We start from the raw sequence: 21425 nt of genomic DNA, 5'->3' as shown, positions 1-21425 counted from the left end.
ATGATGATCAAAGTAGGAGTAGGAGATCTTAAATTAAGGGACAATCATTTTGCCTGCTGCATGAGAGGGTCCTCCTTGTCCCTGAGACTTCTTCTGTGTTTGCTGCTACTGCCACCATCAGATTTTGGGATATCTCCAGCAGTGTGTACCATTCGTGAGTCTCTGAAAGTGCAATACCAATATTTTCTTCCAGGTGACGTGATAATTGGTGGGATCATTTCACAGCTTTTCTCATTTTCTGAAGGAGCAGACTTCAGCTCACACCCTACACCCAAGTGTGATGTTGAACCTGTGTAAGGAAAACCTCATTGATTTCTGTAATACTTGGTTATTTCCTGGCAGTGCCACTGATATGCTTTTAGCAACATGACATAGATTCAAGAAATCAGATTAATTTTACTCCTACATCCATTTATTCTAATCTTCTGGTAATAGAAAATAGGAGACTGAAATAGTGGTCAGACCCAAAACACACATGTGGTAGCCATGTTAGTTTTCATCCCAGCAACTGTTATTGCTCTTGGGTTTAACCCAACTATTTGGCTTCAACGTAAAGTTCCAGCACTGAGCAAGTAGTTGGATATTATGATCTAAACCTCTGTTCTAGCTCTCAGATATTCTGTTTGCAAAATCTGTTTGTATGCTCTGAATTTTGTTCTGATCTTTTACATCTGATAGGATCTAATCAGTCAGTAAGATTGGAGAAGGGCAGATCCATTACAAGCAAACAAGCTAGTCTTCTACTTAAAGGTAACTTCATTCTAAGTGTCAGGTTTCTTATTCTCCAATGTTCTCCACCAGGAAATATAGGGTACCACTTACAGGAGTAGTACGCAAATGTTTACAACACTGAACATCATGATTTACTCAAGATGTGTCTTTTACTTTAGTGTAATGCTGAAAAAATATCAGCACACCCTAGCCTTGGCATTTGCGGTGAATGAAATCAATGGAAACAGCATGATCTTACCCAATCGGACGCTAGGCTTTCATATCTATGATAGCCACTTTGATGCCCAGATAGCTTATCAAAACACGCTGAACTTGCTCTTTAATCAGAAGCCAACTATTCTGAACTACAAGTGCAGCAAGAAGATACCAGCAGCTGTCATTGGGGGTACTGACTCAGAAACCTCCCTTCACATAGCTACTATCTTAGGGATCTACAAGATTCCTCAGGTAAGGTGGATTACACCTCTATTTGTTTAGGAACTTATTATCTATTATAGTGTTTCTCAATCTTGACAATTTTAAGATGGATGGACTTTAACTTTCAGGTGATGTACTTTAAAAAGTTATTAAGACATTTATTATCCACATTTATTAAGAAGTATTTTCATTTGTTAAGAAACTTATTATCTACATCTTATTGTTAACATTTTCTCTATAGTGATGTACCAAAAGCACATAGAAATAATATAACTTCTTCTAAGTTTTTGTGAGAGAATACAAAGTTTTAAGATCTGATTGCCAGCACCACAAAATACATGTAACTTTTTTTTTCTTGTATTAATGTGATGCAATTTCATTCTTCTTTGCTGGTAATGTGATATTTCAGGAAGAGTGAGACTTATTGCATTATTTCTCTCTCATTTTCTGGGTGGTAAATTTGTTTATAAAACTTGATATAATCATACAAGTTATGAATGGATAATATGAATAAAAGGGGTTCCTTGTTGGAAAGACAAAACTGGATTCATGTTTTAGATTCTCACAATGCCAACTGGTTTTTATCTTTAATACTAGCTGAATACCTGTGTTCCGCTATGAAACTATGTGATCAGGCCTGATAAATCGACATTTACAGCTTGAAAATTAATGAGTAGTTACGATTAACCTTTCCTCTCCCCTTCTCTCCCTCAGCGTTGCCCCACAGAAGCCTATCCTATCCCCCTTCTCTCCCTCAGGCTTGCCTCACAGAAGCATCCCTTATCCTATTCCCTGCTTGCTGTTGTGAAAGTAAAACTGAAACTCCTCTCCTCTGCTTGTGTTTTGCATTTGGAACAGATTTCTTTTCAGGTGGGGAGGGGGAGTAAAACTCCTTAGCATCAGAGTATGTTAATAATAATATAGGAAATACTAATGCTCTGATGGTTATTTTGAAAAATCCTTTCTTAGTGAGCACCTAGAAGCCAAGAGGAACATACGTGGCAAATTTCAAGTTTGTAGACTTTATGGTTCTGGAGATTTTGTGATGATGAGTGAGTGGTATTTCGCTTTTATATATGTAGATGGTGATTATCTTCTTTCCCTTTTGTCTCTTTATCCTGGCTTTAACTTTTCTCTTTTTTTCTTTCTCTCAGTTCCTTTTGCACTCTTCATTCCTTATCATTGCATTACAGAAGAGGATCAAAAGTAATCTGATACATGAATAACCACTGAGGCTTTTTAAAGCTCTTTTAAACTTACATAAAAAATAAACATGATAAAAGGAAAGTTTCATATTCTTATGTTAGATTTTGTTGGCGCCGTCTGAACTTAGACTGTAACCAGGGAAATAAAAAGAATAATATTGAATCAAAAATAAACAGTGAAAAATTAGAGCAAGTAGAGGAACATTTGGATTTCATGCATTGTTAACTAGAGATGGGAAAATGGATGACAAAGGAAATAATATGTATAAATGCAGATAAAATAAGTCATGATAATATGGAATCACTTATGGAGAAAAAAATGGTGTATTTTATTATTTATTTATTCATTTATTTATTTTGGTTTGGTTTAACTCATGTTAAGGAGGGAGAAAACTATATGCTACATAGAGTCAGTTTGTGATTGGAGCAGCCCGTGGGTGTTGTAAACTAACTATTTTTTTTTTTTTAGAAGAAACTAAACATTACTGTGTTCTTCTCCTCACCTTGCTATGGAAGTGGGAATTAGGTAACTTAGGAGAAACAGAAAAGTTACCCTGTTTCCCCCAAAATAAGACATCCCCTGATAATAAAGCGCTCCATGGCTTAGGGCCAGGGTATTTACGAGACCGCCTTCTGCTACCAATAACCTCCCACCGGCCAATACGCTCTCACAGAGAGGGCCTCCTCAGGGTGCTGTCGGTCAAGCAATGTCGGCTGGTGGCCCCCAGGGGGAGAGCCTTCTCTGTGTGGGCACCTGCCCTCTGGAATGAGCTTCCTCCCGGAATATGACTGATCCAAGATCTCCGCACTTTCGTAAGGCCCTGAAGACGTTTTTATTTCAGCAAGCCGGCCTAGTCTAATTAAGTTTTTTATGGGTTAGTTTTTAATTGTATAGCTTTGGGTTTTTAAATTGGGGGCCGATTGATTTAATTTATTTTAGCTATCTTAACTTTTATATTGTATGTATTTTAATTTCAGCTGTTCACCGCCCTGAGTCCCTAGGGGGAGAAGGGCGGTATATAAATTCAAATATAAATAAATAAATAAATAAATAAATAAATAAATAAATAAATAAATAAATAAATAAAATAAGACCAATCGGGCTTTTGAGGGCATGGCAATAAGGCCAAGTGCTTATTTCAGGATTCAGAAAAATATAAGACAGGGTCTTATTTTGGGGAAACATGGTAGTTGAATGCAGTCTGTGTTTAATAGCATGAGAGATAAGGTCAAGAATGGACAAGTGAGAAATGAATTTAGAAAGAATACGAAAGTGTATGAGTGTATGAGGAAGGAGGTGCATGTTCATGAGTTTCTATTATATGTAGAAGGTATGAGGACAATAGGTTGTAAATAAAGAGGAAGCAAGATTTTAATTGGTCATGAAATATATTGACTGAGCATTTGCATGGAAAGACCAAAAGCCTTTTTATTGTACTACATTTTTCTGAAGTTAAAATGTTGAGGAGAAGAGGTTTTAAGGCTACAATGTGAGGGGAAAAAAACCTAGCATTATAGAAAAGTGCTTGACCCTGCAGATATTTTTATATTTCCCTGTTATGAATCTAATTATATAACCCTGAGTCTTGGGGGAGGGGCGGCATACAAATTGAATTAATAAATAAATAATAATAAATAGAGATGGGAAAATGGATGACAAAAGAAACAATATGTATAAATGCAGATAAAAGAAGTCAGGATGATATATAATCTGTTATGTGGAACAAATATTGTGTTTTATTATTTATTTATTCATTTATTTATTTTGGGGTTTGGTTTGGTTCATCTCATGTTAAGGATGGAGAAAATTAAATGCTACATAGGGTCAGTTTGTGATTGAAGCAGCCTTTGAGTATGCTGTAAACTATTTTTTTTTAGAAAATAAAATAAAAATTACTATGTTTTTGTGTTTGACCCTGCAGATATTTTTATATTTCCCGATTATGAATGTAATTATGTTGGCCTTTAGGTCTCCTATTGTTTATATAGTCCACCAGTGAATGATATAAGTCACCCGACTTTCTTATACCGCATGGTACCTAATGAAGTGCATCAGTATACAGGAATAGTCCAGCTCTTGCTTCATTTTCAATGGAAGTGGATTGGGATCATGGCCATGGATGATGATAAAGGAGAAACATTTGTGCAGACCTTGGAGAAAAGCTTTAATGATAATGGAATCTGCACTGCCTTCTCGGAACGAATGCCGCTCCAAAGCAATATTTTACACATGGTTGATAATTTCAATGACATGTTTAGGGAAATGGCCCTGTTGCTGAGTAAGGCAAACGTCAATGTCTGTGTTGTAAGTGCTGATGCTCACATGATGTTAGATTTGCAGCTAGTGCTCAATCTTGCTGAATCAGACATGATGCTGCCTGTGCAGAAAGTATGGGTGATGACAGCCCATTGGGATTTTTCAGTGGCTCCCTGTTTAAACAATTTAAATATGCAGATCTTCCATGGTGCCTTGTCCTTTGCACGTCATACCTCGGAGATGTCAACATTTCAGAATTTCCTTCTATTTCAGGACCCCCATTCTCTGACCGATCATTTTATCAGAGTCTTCTGGGAACAAGCATTTAAATGCTCATTTCCAGATTCTGCAACAGACAAAGGAAGCTGTACTGGCAATGAGAGACTGGAAAGCCTTCCGCATTCTTTTTTTGAAACAAGCATGACCAGTCAAAGCTACAGTGTTTATAATGCTGTCTATGCTGTGACTCATGCTTTGCATGCCTTTTACTCATCCAGAAGGAAATACGGAGTAGTGTTGGATACAGATCACCCAAGGACTTCTAAATCACAGTATTTTCAGGTAATGTTGCGTCTAAAAGGCAGATTTTTAAAATGCATCATTGTTATTGTTAATATTAGTGCCTTCACTTATATTATTTAATACAAAATTTAAAATCAATTAAAAGAATTATACAGCTTTGGCCCACAATTTAAAACAATCCAATTAAAACCCAAGTTACACTTAAAAAAATAAAAGGCTAAAAAGCTAAAAAGAGCTAAAAAGGGGGGGGGGGGGTTTCATGCCAGCCCTGCTTGATGGAAAAGAAAAGTTTTTAGGGCACGGCAAAAGGCTCAGAAATCCAGTATCCTTCGTATCTCCAGGGGCAAATTGTTCCAGAGGGCAGGTGCTGCCACAGAGAAAGCCCTCCCCCTGGGGGTTGCCAGCCAACATTGCCTGGCTGATGGCACCCTGAGGAGTCCCTCTCTGTGGGAGTGTACTGGTTGGTGGGAGGCTATCGGCGGCAGAAGATGGTCTCGCAAATACCCAGGTCCGATGCCATGGAGCACTTTAAAGGTGGTGACCAACACCTTGAAGCGCACCCGGAAGACCACTGGAAGCCAATGCAACTCGCGCAGGAGAGGCATCACATGGGAGCGCCCTCTTGCTCCCATAATTTCCCGCGCGGCCACATTCTGCACCAGTTGGAGCCTCTGGGTGCTCCTCAATGGGAGCCCCATGTAGAGAGCATTGCAGTAGTCCAGGCGGGAAGTGACGAGTGCCTGAGTGACTGGCGAATCAGGTGGACCTGATGAAAAGCCCCCCTGGCCACGGCCATCATATGCTCTTTCAAAGACAGCTGTGTATCCAGGAGGACGCCCAAGTTGTGAGCCCTCTCCGTGGGGGCCAATGACTCGCTCCCAATAGCCAGCGTTGGCACCAGCTGGCTATATCAGGACGCCGGAAGCCACAGCCACTCAGTCTTGGAAGGGTTGAGTCAAAGCCTGTTATTCCCCATCCAGATCCGCACGGCCTCCAGGCACCGGGACATCACTTCAAGGGCATTGTTGGGATGGCCTGGGGTGGAGATGTACAGCTGCGTATCATCAGCATACTGATGGAACTCCACCCCAAAGCCACGGATGATCTCACCCAGCGGCTTCACATAAATGTTGAACAGAAGGGGTGAGAGGACCGACCCTTGTGGCACCCCACAAATGAGGCACCTCGGGGTCGACCTCTGCCCCCCTGCCAACACAGACTGCGACTGGTCAGAGAGGTAGGAGGAGAACCACCGCAAAACGGTGCCCCCCACTCCCAACCCCTCCAACCGGTGCAGCAAGATACCATGGTCGATGATATCAAAAGCTGCTGAGAGATCTAACAGGACCAGGATAGAGGAACAACCCCTATCCCGAGCCCTCCAGAGATCATCCACCAACACAACCAATGCCGTTTCCGTGCTGTACCCAGGCCAGAAGCCGGACTGGAGTGGATCCAGATAGATCCAGATATAAGATAGATCCAGATATAAGAAGGATTCTCATTCTGTATATACTGTCTTACTAAGAATTCCCAGAGAAGATGCACAGAAGGAACGACAGTGAGTATATGAGTAGTCCTTGACTTATGATTACAATTGGGACCAACATTTCCATGCCTAAGCGTGTTGTGGCTCCATTACCTGAGCCTGTGTCATCGGCAAGAGAGGACTCCGAGAGTGAAGGAGAGGAGTTGGCAAGGTCTCCTTCTCCAGGACCCTCCTCTTTGGCAATGCCTTCGGTGTCCGCTGAAGGGCAAGAGATAGGGCCGGGGCCAAGCACATCCACACAGGCACAGGTGGACAGTGATGAGAGTAATGAGTCTTGGCTGGATCCTCAACAGCGTCGCAGAGATAAGCGCGTGCAACAGACAAAAATGTGTGCCAGAGATTAGGCTGAGTCACTGGACCACACCCCACAGGGTATAAAAGGGAGCATGGTGGCCAGTCAAACCTTGTGACGAACAAAGCTGAAAGCTTCCATACCATTCTGCATTGCCGGACTTTTGCTATAGACTTTGCTTATATTTGGACTTAAGTTACTCTGTAATTATTGAACATTTTACTTTGATGTACCAGAAACAGAGAGAAGTTATCTCTTCATGAGTAATAAACTCTTGGCAGGCAGCCATTAGGTTGCTGCCAAGTTCCATTATCATAAGGATAAGGATTTTGTCGGCTGGTTTGGTTTTTAACTCTTGGACGTCTGTTGGTGTGTGTGCGTGTGGGACGGGGACAGAACAAAGCAAATCAGTTGTTAAGTGAGACCTGCCCATTTTTTGTCATGATTGTTAAGTGAGTCATTGTAGTTGTTGAGCGAATTACATGATGATTAAGTGAATCCAGCTTCTCCCATTGACTTGCTATCAAAAGCTGGATGGGAAGGTCACAAATGGTGATCACAAGAGCCCAGGACACTGCAACTATCCTGTTTTCCCCAAAATAAGACATCCCCTGATAAAAGGCACAATCGGGCTTTTGAGCGCATGGCAATAAGGCCAAGTGCTTATTTCAGGGTTCTAAAAAATATAACACAGGGTCTTATTTTCAGGGAAACACGGTATTGTAACTACATACCAATCAAATTTGATCACATGACTGTAAGGATGCAGCAATAGCTATAAGTTCAAGGTCTAGTTGTAAGTTATTCTTTTAGTGCCATTGTAACTTTTAAAGATCACTAAATGAATGGTTATAAGTCTAGGACAACCTGCAAACCACAGAGATAAATACGTGTAAATAGACTCCACAATGGTAATAAAAGGACTAACATTTTTCTGAGAGTATCATTTTTGTAAGTTTTGAAAGAAATGAGAGCTGTATTCTTGCAGATGCAGGATGCTACCAAATCCAGAATTTAGGATTTTATCCAGAGTTTTGCAGAACATTCTAATTTAAGTAAATAATAAAAATTGCACAATAAGTTATAGGAGGAAAAAAATACATAATTACAGTACTTAATAAGCATTTGGAAACTGCCCAGAGTCACTGGAAATTAGACAACGTATAAATTTAATTCAATAGAAATAGTGGTAGTAGAGATAGTATCAATAGTACTATTCCCCTGGCAAATAGTAAACCTTGGCTCTGAAATAATTGCATTCCCATCAGTGACATAGGTATATCAATATATTTCTATGCTAAAAGAAAATTTAGTCTGTTTATTTGAAATACATTGCCTGCTAGTTCTTCGTATGCTTTTCAAACTGAGCTGAAGTGAAATATTTGATTGGGGAAGGAAATAATGGGACTCCCAGTAACGGAGTGATAAAATAATTAAATAGCTTCAGAGAATATCAAAACTTTTTTCCAAGTCAAACATTTTTCACTTTTTCCACCACTTTGGTAACACTTGCGAAAACGTCATTTATTCCAGCTTTATCATTTCCTAAGTCAAGTCTCCTTTAACAACAGTGCCGGAGACAAGGTGTCTTTTGACAAGAAGGGTGAATTGCTAGATGGATTTGACATCATCAACTGGGTTACTTTCCCTAACAAATCCTTCATGAAAGTAAAAGTGGGACAAATGGATCCTCAAGCCCCATCAGGCAGAAGGTTCTCCATCAATGAAAGAAAAATCACATGGCCAGCCCATTTTAACCAGGTAGGACCAAAATGAAGTTTCCCGTTTGAAAATTAAAATAGATGGCCTCCTTTTCTGCAATTAACGATTGCCAGTATTGTTATGATAATTGCCAGGAAGACAATTGAGAACACCATGTGGCATCAGAAAGAGCATCCGACCAGTAAACACTAATTTTTCTGGAGGAATTTAGATGTCATTTAGGTGGTTTAACTGAAGTGGTCCCTGACTTTCAGTAATAATATAATGTATATATTGATTCTATCTATGAGCAGCCCTGAAGTCAAATACAAACAACTCAGAATAACCACAAGACATTTATTATTATTATTATTATTATTATTATTATTATTATTATTATTATTATTATTATTATTATTTATTGGTTAATCTTTAGTGAGATTCACAGCTTTTGAGGCTGGTTAATAGCTCAGCAGCTCGAGTCCTAACCAAGGACCTAGGAACTGTTAAGGTATCGTCGGAGGATGTAAGCTGTTCCGAGTAAGGTGGTTTTTTGTAGAGTCAAAATGTTCAAGTCCGGCAAATTTAGAATTTCTAAATAGCGGGGTAGCCTTTGGGTATTGCTCCGAGGGCTCCAATTACAATCGGGACAACACACAATTTCTTTTTCCACAGTCGCTCAACTTCAATTTGCAAGTCCCGGTACTTTGTGATTTTTTCTTGCTGCTTATCTTCAATTTGTGCATCACCAGGTATTGCAATGTCAATGAACCATACTTTTTTCTTTTCAACTATTGTTATGTCAGGTGTGTTGTGGACCAAGTATCTGTCAGTCTGAATCCTAAAGTCCCACAAGATCTTGAGTTTCTCATTCTCTAAAACTTTCTCAACCTGATGTTCCCAATGGTTTTTGCTGTACTCAAATCCAAACTTCTGGCACAATTTCCAGTGAATGATTTTAGCAACACGGTCATGGCGTTGTAGGTAGTCAGTTTGTGAAATTTTGCTGCACCCACTGATCAGGTGGTCGACTGTCTCATCTTTCTCATTGCAGAGGCGGCATTTGCTTTTGGTGGTAACATGTTGAATTTTTGCCTTCATACAGTTTGTGGCTAGGGCTTGTTCTTGAGCTGCCAAAATAAAGCTTTCAGTTTCTTTTTTCAGTACTCCTGATCTTAACCAGTTCCAAATTAGTTTCTGGTCAGCTTTGCCTTCAATATTTTTCAAGCATTGGCCATGCAGAGCTTTGTGTTTCCAATTTTCAGCTCGCTGCTCAATTACTTCTTTCTTATATTCTGCTTTTGTTTTAATTGTCTTTAAAAGGCCTCCTTTATTTACTTCCTTAATCATTGGTTCTTCACTTTTCTGGATGTAATCATTCAAGCTGCATTTTTCTTCTTCCACAGTCTGCTTTATTTGTAGGAGTCCTCGACCACCCTCTGCTCTTGGTAAATATAATCGGTCAACATCACTTTTAGGGTGCAAGGCATGATTCATTGTCATAAGCTTCCTTGTTTTTCTGTCCAAATTGTCTAACTCCATCCGGGCCCAGTCAATTATTCCTGCAGAGTATCTAATCACAGGTATAGCCCAGGTATTTATGGCTTTTATGATGTTTCCTCCACTCAATTTGGACATTAATATCTTACGAATTCACCGAATGTACTTGGCTGAAGTTAATTCCTTGACTTTATTATGCATTAAGTCAGAGGCTTCTAAAATCCCCAAGTACTTGTAGCCTTCTTCTGATTTTACTGCCTTTATCATTTCTTCATTCTCTAGTTCTATTCCATCCTCTTTTATGATCTTGCCTGCTTTGGTTGCTATTGTTGCACATTTGTCAATTCCAAACTGCATACCAATGTCTTGGCTGAATTCTTTTGTGTTTTCAATTAATAAATTCAGTTCAGCTTTTGTTTTACCAAACAGCTTCAAATCATCCATGTACATCAAGTGCGAGATTTTCAGTCCTTTCTTTGCAAGTTCAGTTCATCTTCTTCAAAATGATTGTCAGTGGTAGCATTGAGAGTATAAAAAGTAGGGGTGAAAAGGAATCGCCCTGGAAAATGCCTCGTTTAATTTCAACTTCACCCAGTTCTTCTTCATTAGCCATAAGTTTTGTTTTCCAGAGGTTCATTGAAGATTCCATGAATTTTTGTATGTTGCTGCTGATGCCTAATATTTCCAGGCATTTCTTGATCCAGCTATGGGGAACTGAATCAAATGCTTTCTTATAGTCTATCCAAGCCATGAACAGGTTGGTTTGTCTTTTCTTTGAGTTCTTTAGGATTAGCTTGTCGATCAGCAATTGATCTTTTGTTCCTCTTGAGTTTTTGCAGCATCCTTTCTGTTCTACAGGAAGCAAGTTATTTCTTTCCAGGTATCCATAGATTTGGTTTGCAATGATACCAGTAAGAAGCTTGTATGTTGTTGGCAAGCAGGTGATTGGCCTATAGTTTCCAGGATCCTTTCCTTTTTCTTTATCTTTTTGGATCAAAAATGTCCTTCCAGTTGTCATCCATCCATCATTTTCAGGTGTTTTTAGGATCTGGTTCATCTGGGTTGCCAATCTTTTGTGCAGACTTGTAAGTGCCTTTAACCAGAAGCCATGCAGCTCATCCGGTCCAGGTGCACTCCAGTTCTTCACTTTTCTTGACTGTCTTTGCACCATTGCTTTTGTTATTTTCACGTCTTCCATTTTATGCACTTTAATAGAGTCCTCAACCTGTTTGATCCATTTTGCATTTCTGTCGTGCTTCTTGTTGTTTTCCCACAAATTCTTCTAGAATTTCAGAGCTTTCTCTTTATCAGGCTTTTCATTTGTTGTTACTCCGTTTCCATTTTCTAAATTCTTGTAAAACTGGTGCTGATTTGCTCTGAACTGTGAGTTTTCCTTGAACTGAGTTACTCGGTTTTCATACCTTTTAATCTTTTCAGCGATGGCAACAACCCTCTGCTTCAGCTCTTCAATTACTACTGCAATCTCCTTATTCCTTAGATCGTATCTTGCTTCCAGGCTGCTTTTGACCTGCTTATTCTTTAGCTGACCTTGCCTTAGGTTCTTCAAGTTGCTCAAATCTCCACGTACTTTTTTGATCTTCAATTCTAACCGAATTTTCCACTTAGGCTTCCCCTTCTTGCCTCTTTGGTTCTTTTGTATTTTCAACCCCAGTTCTTTGGTGGTTATGACAGCTGCTGCATACATCAGTTGGTTAGTTTCGGCTAATGTAGTGGTTTGAATAGTTTGCACAGCCTCATTGACCTTTTTTAGTACATTTCTCAATTCTTTCCGGTTCACTTGGTTCAGCTTTGGCAAACGTGTTCTTTCATCATCTTCCATTTGGTGCTTTATTTTTCCAGCTAATTGAGCACTATCTGTTGGTGTTTGTTCTTTAGTGCTTCCTTGTTCTTTATCTTCATCCATTTCAGTATCCTCTTCTTCCCTTTCTTCCTCAATTTGCTTTTGAGTCTGGAAATCATTCTTGATGTTACTGTTCTTTCTTGTTGTACTCAGACCATTAATTGCTTTCTCTTCTATTGCTATTAATTCTTCTGTAGTGAAAAATTTGTGGTTTAGGATTACACGTCGTTGGTCCATTAACCTTTGTTCACTGGTGTCACAGTCCGTATGGTTCATCTTCCAAATCTGATACATTCTTTTTTGAAATCCATGTTTTGCTGGCTCAGACTGATAGTAAGCTTTCATAATAGAGGTGTTTTCTTCCCTGGTCCAGATTTTTCGCTTTTTGGGTTTTTCTTCCAGTAGCTTGTCAGCTCCATGCCCTGGTTGCCTAGCAGAGGGAGTTGAGCCCTGTAACTCATTTTGCGTAGAATGCCCAGGAGCCATAGCATCCAACGGAACCCTTGTTAATCCGGGCGACGGTTCAGCCGGCATAAATTTCATTTTTTCTGTATTCACCATGTTTGAATGGGTTGTGGAGCAGATTTTGTCTGGCCCTTCACCTAAGGTCTGTCTGATATGGTTGCACCTGTTCAGCATAGCCCTTAGGATCACTAGAGCACGCAAGCCCCTCCACCACTACAAGGTAGAGCTCCTCGGAGGGGTTATTATTATTATTATTATTATTATTATTATTATTTAGCTAATTTTAGTGAAATTCACAGCCTTTGAGGCTGGTTAATAGCTCAGCAGCTCAAGTCCTAACCAAGGACCTAGGAACTGTTAAGATATCGTCGGAGGATATAAGCTGTTCCGAGTAAGGTGGTTTTTTGTAGAGTCAAAATGTTCAAGTCTGGCAAATTTAGAATTTCTAAATAGCGGGGTAGCCCTTTGGGTATTGCTCCAAGGGCTCCAATTACAATCAGGACAACACACGGTTTCTTTTTCCACAGTCGCTCAACTTCAATTTGCAAGTCCCGGTACTTTGTGATTTTTTTCTTGCTGCTTATTTTCAATCCGTGCATCACCAGGTATTGCAATGTCAATGAACCATACTTTTTTCTTTTCAACTATTGTTATGTCAGGTGTGTTGTGGACCAAGTGCCTGTCAGTCTGAATCCTAAAGTCCCATAAGATCTTTGTTGTTGTTATTATTATTATTATTATTATTATTATTATTATTATTATTATTATTATTATTGGATCAGAGGATTATTATCGATATAATTTACTTAGACTTCAGTAAGGCATTTGAAAAAGTAAACCATAACCTACTACTAGATAAAATTTAAACATATGGGTTAGACAGCATCACAACCAAATGAATTCGTAGCTGGCTAACCAACCACACTCAATGTGTAGTCCTCAAAGGAACTGCATCTACATGGAGGGACGAATGCAGTGGAGTACCTTAAGGCTCTGTGTTAGGCCCAGTACTCTTCAAAATCTTCACCAATGATTTTGATGAGGCGATAGATGGGGAACCTATCAAATTTGCAGATGACACCAAACTGGCAGGAATAGCCAACACTCCAGAAGATAGACTTCAGATACACAAGGATCTTGACAGACTTGAACATTGAGCGCTATCTAACAAAATGAAATTCAATGGTGAAAAAAGTAAGGTTCTACATTTAGGCAAGAAAAACATATGAAGAAAGGTTGCAGGAACTGGGTATGTCTAGTTTAATGAAAACAAGGACTAGGGGAGACATGACAGCAGTGTTCCAATATCTCAGGGGCTGCCTCAAAGAAGACAGAGTCAAGCTACTCTCTAAAGAACCTGAGGGCAGGACAAGAAGCAATGGGTGGAAACTAATCAAGGAGAGAGGCAACTTAGAAATAAGGAGAAATTTCCTGACAGTTAGAACAATTAATCAGTGGAACAACTTGCCTCCAGAAGTTGGGAATGCTCCAACACTGGAAGAGGTTCGATAACCATTTGTCTGAAGGGTTTCCTGCCTAAGCATGAGGTTGGACTAGAAGACCTCCAAGGTCCCTTCCAACTCTGTTATTCTGTTTCTATTTCTAAATACAGTAGGTTATTTCAATGTAATAGTGATGAAAAATACCTATTCTGAGTAAAGGTAAGGTTCATCAATAATACATGCTATTTTGGATCAGATTCTTATATGTGTACATATCTGCACAAACACACACACACAAAACTAATATTTTTCAGAAGTATATGATGCATGTACTGATTTCTGAAAATGGTTGGATTCAAGGAAATAAAATATATTTCTCTCTCTCTCTCTCTCTCCCTCCCTCCCTCTCCCTCTCCCTCTCCCTCTCCCTCTCCCTCTCCCTCACCCTCACCCTCTCCCTCTCCCTCTCCCTCTCATTAATGAATAGATTATTCCTCTTGCTCTCTGCAATCATCATTGCCCACCAGGCTCCACAAAGAAAAGGAAGGAAGGGAAGCCATTTTGTTGCTACGATTGTAATACTTGTCCATCAAGAAAATTTTCAAATGAAACAGGTAGAAAATATTGTTATATTTATGTACGTACAACTGTTTGTATCCATAAAGGAACACAGAGATCTCACACACATAGCAGTAGCATTTAGAGTTATATACCACTTCTCAGTGCTTTGCAGCCCTCTCTAAGTGTTTTACAGAATCAGCCTATTGCCTCCCAACAATCTGGATCCTCATTTTACCAACCTCAGAAGGAAGGAAGGCTGAATCCACCTTGAGCCTGGTGAGATTCGAACTGCCAAATTGAAGGTAGCCAGTAGTCAGCAGAAGTAGTCCACAGCACTGCATTCTAACCACTGCACCACCACGGCTCTTCAGGTCATCCTCATTATTCATGAGAGTTCCATTTTAGTTCAGCTCTCCAAAAGCAAGATTGAACAAAGGTATATTTAACAGGGATGTGAATAGGTGTTAATGTTGCTGGAGTATATCTGCCAGCACGTCTACCTTGGAGGACTGAAGCCAATGAATGATGAGAATTATTGCACATTGCAGTTCCAAGAACCATAGTTGTCCACTGATATTTTATGACATAGAATGTTTTTGACTAATAAATACTTCTCAGTAAACAAAAGTATGCAAATTTGAAATACAGCTATGAATTCTGAAATACCTATTTTCACAGATATGGATGACTGCTTAGACTGTCCAGAAGAACAATATCCAAACAAGGAAAAAAATTCGTGCATTCCCAAGGATCTAAATTTCTTGTCTTATAATGAAACTTTGGGCATCACTTTGATAGTTTTGGCTCTATCATTTTCTGTGACCACAGTGGTGGTACTTGGAATTTTCATAAAACATCGGAATACTCCCATTGTCAAAGCTAACAACCGGAATCTCACTTATCTTCTCCTTGTCTCCCTCTTCCTCTGCTTCCTCTGTTCCTTGCTGTTCATTGGTCAGCCCCAATTGCTGACCTGTCTTCTTCGTCAAATTGCTTTCGGGATCATCTTCTCAGTTGCGGTCTCTTCAGTTTTGGCCAAAACTATCACAGTGGTTCTAGCTTTTATGGCTATTAAGCCTGGATCAAAAATGAGAAAATGGGTGGGGAAAAGATTTTCATACTCTCTGATTCTCTGTTGTTCCTGCATTCAAGCAAGTATTTGCACAGTGTGGCTGTGCACTGGCCCTCCTTTCCCAAATTTGGACATGCATTCTCTTCCAGAAGAGATTGTAGTTGAATGCAATGAAGGATCAGGCAATATGTTCTATTATATTTTAGGATATATGGGATTTCTTGCTCTCATCAGCTACATTGTGGCTTTCTTGGCTCGAAAACTGCCAGACTCTTTTAATGAAGCCAAATTTATTGCTTTTAGCATGCTGGTGTTTTGTAGCGTGTGGATGACTTTTGTCCCAACGTATCTGAGCACCAAAGGAAAATACATGGTGGCTGTGGAGATCTTCTCCATCTTGGCTTCCGGTATAGGAATATTGGGATCTATCTTTTTCCCTAAATGCTACATCATTGTAATGAGACCAGAACTCAACACAAAGGACCATCTAAAAACAAAAAACTAAAAATTACTAATATTCATTGATTTTGAAGAATTTAGCATGGTCTTGAAAAGAAAGTTGAAGAGATAAAATGTTGATCAGTCATGAGGAAGTGGAATGTGTGAGGAAAAGATGTAGAATAGCTCCAACTTGACCTCAATGCTCTTAAAATGGGGAAAGTCGATTGTTTGGACTAGATTTCAACTGTCTGTTTCTATAACATATCACAATAAAGTAGTATTCCTGGAATTCCTGCACCATCAGATTCGTGACCTGGCTCACTTGAAAAGGTTGATGCAGTTACATAAAGATTCAGTGACATAAAAGGCATACTACTAGGGTACTATTAGATAGCACTCCTTAATAAACAGTACCTAGAGTATGCTACTCCTGCTGGACTGATGGAGCAGGCAGAGACAATTGGAGGAAGTTGGACCCACAAATATCCTGCTCCCAATGCCATGTAAGACTTTGTAGATCGCATGAGTTACATCAGCAAGCTGTTAACATTTATTGATAAATACATTAAGCAAACAGAGGTGTTTTACTAATTACTAAATTTTGAACTGTTCTCAAAATGTCCAATAAATTCTCAGATAGGTTTTAGCATATCTGCAGCCAAGTTTCATTCAGCAGCCAAGTTTCAATGTCATATTGAACCTTCCACAATTCAGGCTGATTTAGTTTATTGTGCACTTTCTCTAAATCAAATATTGTACTATTTTGTTGGATTGATGTTTCTAGCAATTATTCTTAGTTTAGTTATTTAATAATATGAACAGTTGCTACAAAAGCAGTCCTATCATTTACTCACATTTGCAGCAAATATATTTTTACGTATTTACAAAGTTTTCATGTAAGGAAGAGGAAAATATATGGAGAATACTTAAAGCATATGTCAGGCCTGGAAGCCATCTTTTGCATTGGATCCTCAGGCCTCTCACATTTAGTACTGTGGGAAACTGGGAGGGGGGGAATGTATGGAGCAGGGGAGATATATAGTAATAATAACATTCCTTTCTCTGAGAGTCAAGGACATCTTGCCCTGCACCTGGAGTGGTGTGACTGGGAGGCATCTCTAGTTTGGCATCACTTTGCCCAATCATGTCCGTCACATGATTGGGCCATGTGATGGACATTTGGGTACTGGGCAGGGACTTGGACTTTCCTATGGGTGGGGAAAACTTTCAGATTCGGGTTTTCCTACATGTGCCAATATGACATCTCTAATAAAATGGAACTTTGAGGAAATTCTAGCTTCAGAGTCTTCTTTTGTTGGGGGTTTTACTTGGAACCCTGACAGTATAAAACACAAAATGTAGAGGAAGAAAAGCATATTCATGGTTTCAAAGCTCTGTAGAAATTTGGAAACATGTCTTTATCAGATATATTTTATTTTTTTCCATCCTTCCATCACAAAAGTATTGAGAAGCATAGCATATTTTCTGCAAAATTATTCTTCTAGTTGACATTGACTTGAAGACACACACGTACACACAGATATTCCTAATAAATCCAAACAAAGAAATCTAATTAAAAAATAAATGTAACAACAATTTATTAGATTACATCCCTAATAAATAGGGACGTGGTGGCTCAGTAGCTAAGTCGCTGAAATTGTCTATCGAAAGGTCAGCAGTTCAGCAGTTCGAATCCCTAGTGCCGCGTAATGGGTTAAGCTCCTGTTATTTGTCCCAGCTTCTGCCAACATAGCAGTTCGAAAGCACGTAAGAAATGCAAGTAGAAAAATAGGGACCACCTTTGGTGGGAAGGTAACAGCGTTCTGTGCGCCTTTGGTGTTTACTCATGCCAGCCACATGACCACGGAGACGTCTTCAGGCAGTGCTGGCTCTTTGGCTTTGATGTGGAGATAAACACCACCCCCTAGAGTCAGGAACGGCTGGCTCCTTGCGAGGGGAACCTTTACCTTTACTTTTATCCCTAATTTATTTATTTATTTATTTATTAAATTTATATACCGCCCTATTCCTAAGGGACTAAGGGCGGTGAACAACAAACGATAAAAATACATGTAATACAAACGTTAATAAAAAACCAATTAAAATATACTAAACACTCTGGTCCTAGATAATTCAAGACATCCCAGTTTAAAATAAAATCAAAAAAGCAATATAAAGGGAAAGTTAGGCCAGGCCGGCCTGCTGAAACAGGAATGTTTTGAGGGCACGGCGGAAAGTGCACAGATCCGGAATCTTCTGTATCTCTGGGGGGAGCTCGTTCCAGATGGTGGGTGCCCTCACAGAAAAGGCTCTCCCCCTGGGGGCCGCCAGTCGACACTGTTTGTTAAATCTATTCCCAGTAAATCAAATCTAATAATTAGATCTAAGGATAATTTATGACATGTGTATTCCTAAAAAAATATTACCAATAAATATAATTATATATATATATAATTGTGTGTGTGTGTGTGTGTGTGTGTACAGTTAATATCTCGGGTTTCTTCCCATGTAATTGTAAACATAACCTTAAAAGGGTAGTAGCGACATTTCGACGAAATCACATTCGTCATCTTCTGGCTGAAGTTCGTCACCTTCTGTGATTTCGTTGAAATATCGCTACTACCCTTTTAAGGATATGTTTACAATTACATGGGAAGAAACCCGAGATATTAACTGTACACAAATACATACCCATGAAAACTTACATAAACAAATATATATATATATATATATATATATATATATATATATATATACACACACACACACACACACACACACACACATATATATATATATATACACACACACACACACACACACACACACACACACACACACACACACACATATATATATATATATATATATATATATATATATATATATATATATATATATATATATATATCTTTTTTCTTTTTTCATAGGCTTTTATGTGCATATTCTCTCTAGCCAGGTTTTACCTATGTAAACTTAGTTGTTCTTCAGCCCTAGGTTCTGTGAAATCTCATTCACAAGTTCTTGGGCCCTTTTTCTGCTGACAAACTGCAACTCTGTGTTGCTTCCTGGGAGACCCAGATAGCTATTTCTGCCTCTTAAGGCGTCCTCGGTGAGCCACACCCACTTCCCAATTATCCTCCCTGTAAAGGCATAATGTATCTTTTTTCTTTTTTCATAGGCTTTTATGTGCATATTCTCTCTAGCCAGGTTTTACCTATGTAAACTTAGTTGTTCTTCAGCCCTAGGTTCTGTGAAATCTCATTCACAAGTTCTTGGGCCCTTTTTCTGCTGACAAACTGCAACTCTGTGTTGCTTCCTGGGAGACCCAGATAGCTATTTCTGCCTCTTAAGGCGTCCTCGGTGGGCCACACCCACTTCCCAATTATCCTCCCTGTAAAGGCATAATATATCTTTTTTCTTTTTTCATAGGCTTTTATGTGCATATTCTCTCTAGCCAGGTTTTACCTATGTAAACTTAGTTGTTCTTCAGCCCTAGGTTCTGTGAAATCTCATTCACAAGTTCTTGGGCCCTTTTTCTGCTGACAAACTGCAACTCTGTGTTGCTTCCTGGGAGACCCAGATAGCTATTTCTGCCTCTTAAGGCGTCCTCGGTGGGCCACACCCACTTCCCAATTATCCTCCCTGTAAAGGCATAATGTATCTTTTTTCTTTTTTCATAGGCTTTTATGTGCATATTCTCTCTAGCCAGGTTTTACCTATGTAAACTTAGTTGTTCTTCAGCCCTAGGTTGTACATTGTACAGGTGAAACTCGAAAAATTAGAATATCGTGCAAAAGTTCATTTATTTCAGTAATGCAACTTAAAAGGTAAAACTAATATATGAGATAGACTCATTACATGCAAAGCAAGATAGTTCAAGCCTTGATTTGTCATACTTTTGATGATTATGGCTTACAGCTCATGAAAACCCCAAATTCACAATCTCAGAAAATTAGAATATTGTGAAAAGGTTCCATATTCTAGGCTCAAAGTGTCCCACTCTAATCAGCTAATTAAGCCATAACACCTGCAAAGGGTTCCTGAGCCTTTAAATGGTCTCTCAGTCTGGTTCAGTTGGAATCACAATCATGGGAAAGACTGCTGATCTGACAGTTGTGCAGAAAACCATCATTGACACCCTCCATAAGGAGGGAAAGCCTCAAAAGGTAATTGCAAAAGAAGTTGGATGTTCCCAAAGTGCTGTATCAAAGCACATTAATAGAAAGTTATGTGGAAGGGAAAAGTGTGGGAGAAAAAGGTGCACAAGCAGCAGGGATGGAGAGGATTGCCAGGAAAAGGCCATTCAAAAGTGTTGGGGACTTTCACAAGGAGTGGACTGAGGCTGGAGTCAGTGCATCAAGAGCCACCACACAGAGACAGATCCTGGACATGGGCTTCAAATGTCGTATTCCTCTTGTCAAGCCGCTCCTGAACAACAAACAACGTCAGAAGCGTCTTACCTGGGCTAAAGAAAAAAAGTCATCTTTTCTGATGAGAGCAACTTTTGCATCTCATTTGGAAACCAAGGACCCAGAGTCTGGAGGAAGAATGGAGAGGCACACACTGCAAGATGCTTGAAGTCCAGTGTGAAGTTTCCACAGTCTGTGTTGATTTGGGGAGCCATGTCATCTGCTGGTGTTGGTCCACTGTGCTTCATTAAGTCCAGGGTCAACGCAGCTGTCTACCAGGAGATTTTGGAGCACTTCATGCTTCCTTCCGCAGACGAGCTTTATGGGGATGCTGACTTCATTTTCCAGCAGGACTTGGCACCTGCCCACACTGCCAAAAGTACCAAAACCTGGTTCAATGACCATGGGATTACTGTGCTTGATTGGCCAGCAAACTCGCCTGACCTGAACCCCATAGAGAATCTATGGGGCATTGCCAGGAGAAAGATGAGAGACATGAGACCGAACAATGCAGAAGAGCTGAAGGCCGCTATTGAAGCATCCTGGTCTTCCATAACACCTCAGCAGTGCCACAGTCTGATAGCATCCATGCCACGCCGCATTGAGGCAGTAATTGATGCAAAAGGGGCCCAAACCAAGTACTGAGTACATATGCATGCTTATACTTTTCAGAGGTCCGATATTGTTCTATGTACAATCCTTGTTTTATTGATTTCATGTAATATTCTAATTTTCTGAGATTGTGAATTTGGGGTTTTCATGAGCTGTTAGCCATAATCATCAAAATTATGACAAATCAAGGCTTGAACTATCTCACTTTGCATGTAATGAGTCTATCTCATATATTAGTTTCACCTTTTAAGTTGCATTACTGAAATAAATAAACTTTTGCACGATATTCTAATTTTTCGAGTTTCACCTGTACCTTTACAGGGGGAATATCTGAGAAGTGGGTGTGGCTCACTGACGACGCCTTAAAAGGCAGAAATAGCTATC

The 21425-nt window shown here is 39.5% G+C and overlaps 1 protein-coding gene across 1 annotated transcript; it reads left to right on the top strand.

Annotated features, from left to right (window-relative positions):
• Positions 1 to 16081, top strand: LOC139324406 (vomeronasal type-2 receptor 26-like). Its single transcript, XM_070954118.1, has 6 exons — positions 1 to 293; positions 891 to 1179; positions 4324 to 5172; positions 8508 to 8735; positions 14431 to 14557; positions 15183 to 16081. Exons 1-6 carry the CDS (start codon positions 1 to 3, stop codon positions 16079 to 16081), a joined length of 2685 nt encoding a protein of 894 aa, XP_070810219.1.
• Positions 16082 to 21425: the final 5344 nt, after the last annotated feature.

This window comes from Pituophis catenifer, unplaced genomic scaffold (genome assembly GCF_029215685.1).
Source record: "Pituophis catenifer annectens isolate HBS135680 unplaced genomic scaffold, rPitCat1.0.hap2 SCAF_15, whole genome shotgun sequence".
Lineage (NCBI taxonomy): Eukaryota > Metazoa > Chordata > Lepidosauria > Squamata > Colubridae > Pituophis > Pituophis catenifer.
Note: the sequence above shows the minus strand (reverse complement) of the source record. Positions and strands in the feature narration are given on the sequence as shown.

Coding starts and splice junctions, on each gene's coding strand:
- LOC139324406 (XM_070954118.1), top strand. CDS start 1: ATGATGATCAAAGTAGGAGTAGGAGATCTTAAATTAAGGGACAATCAT. Junction 1,180..4,323: donor GGATCTACAAGATTCCTCAG/GTAAGGTGGATT, acceptor GTTGGCCTTTAG/GTCTCCTATTGTTTATATAG. Junction 14,558..15,182: donor AAAATTTTCAAATGAAACAG/GTAGAAAATATT, acceptor CTATTTTCACAG/ATATGGATGACTGCTTAGAC.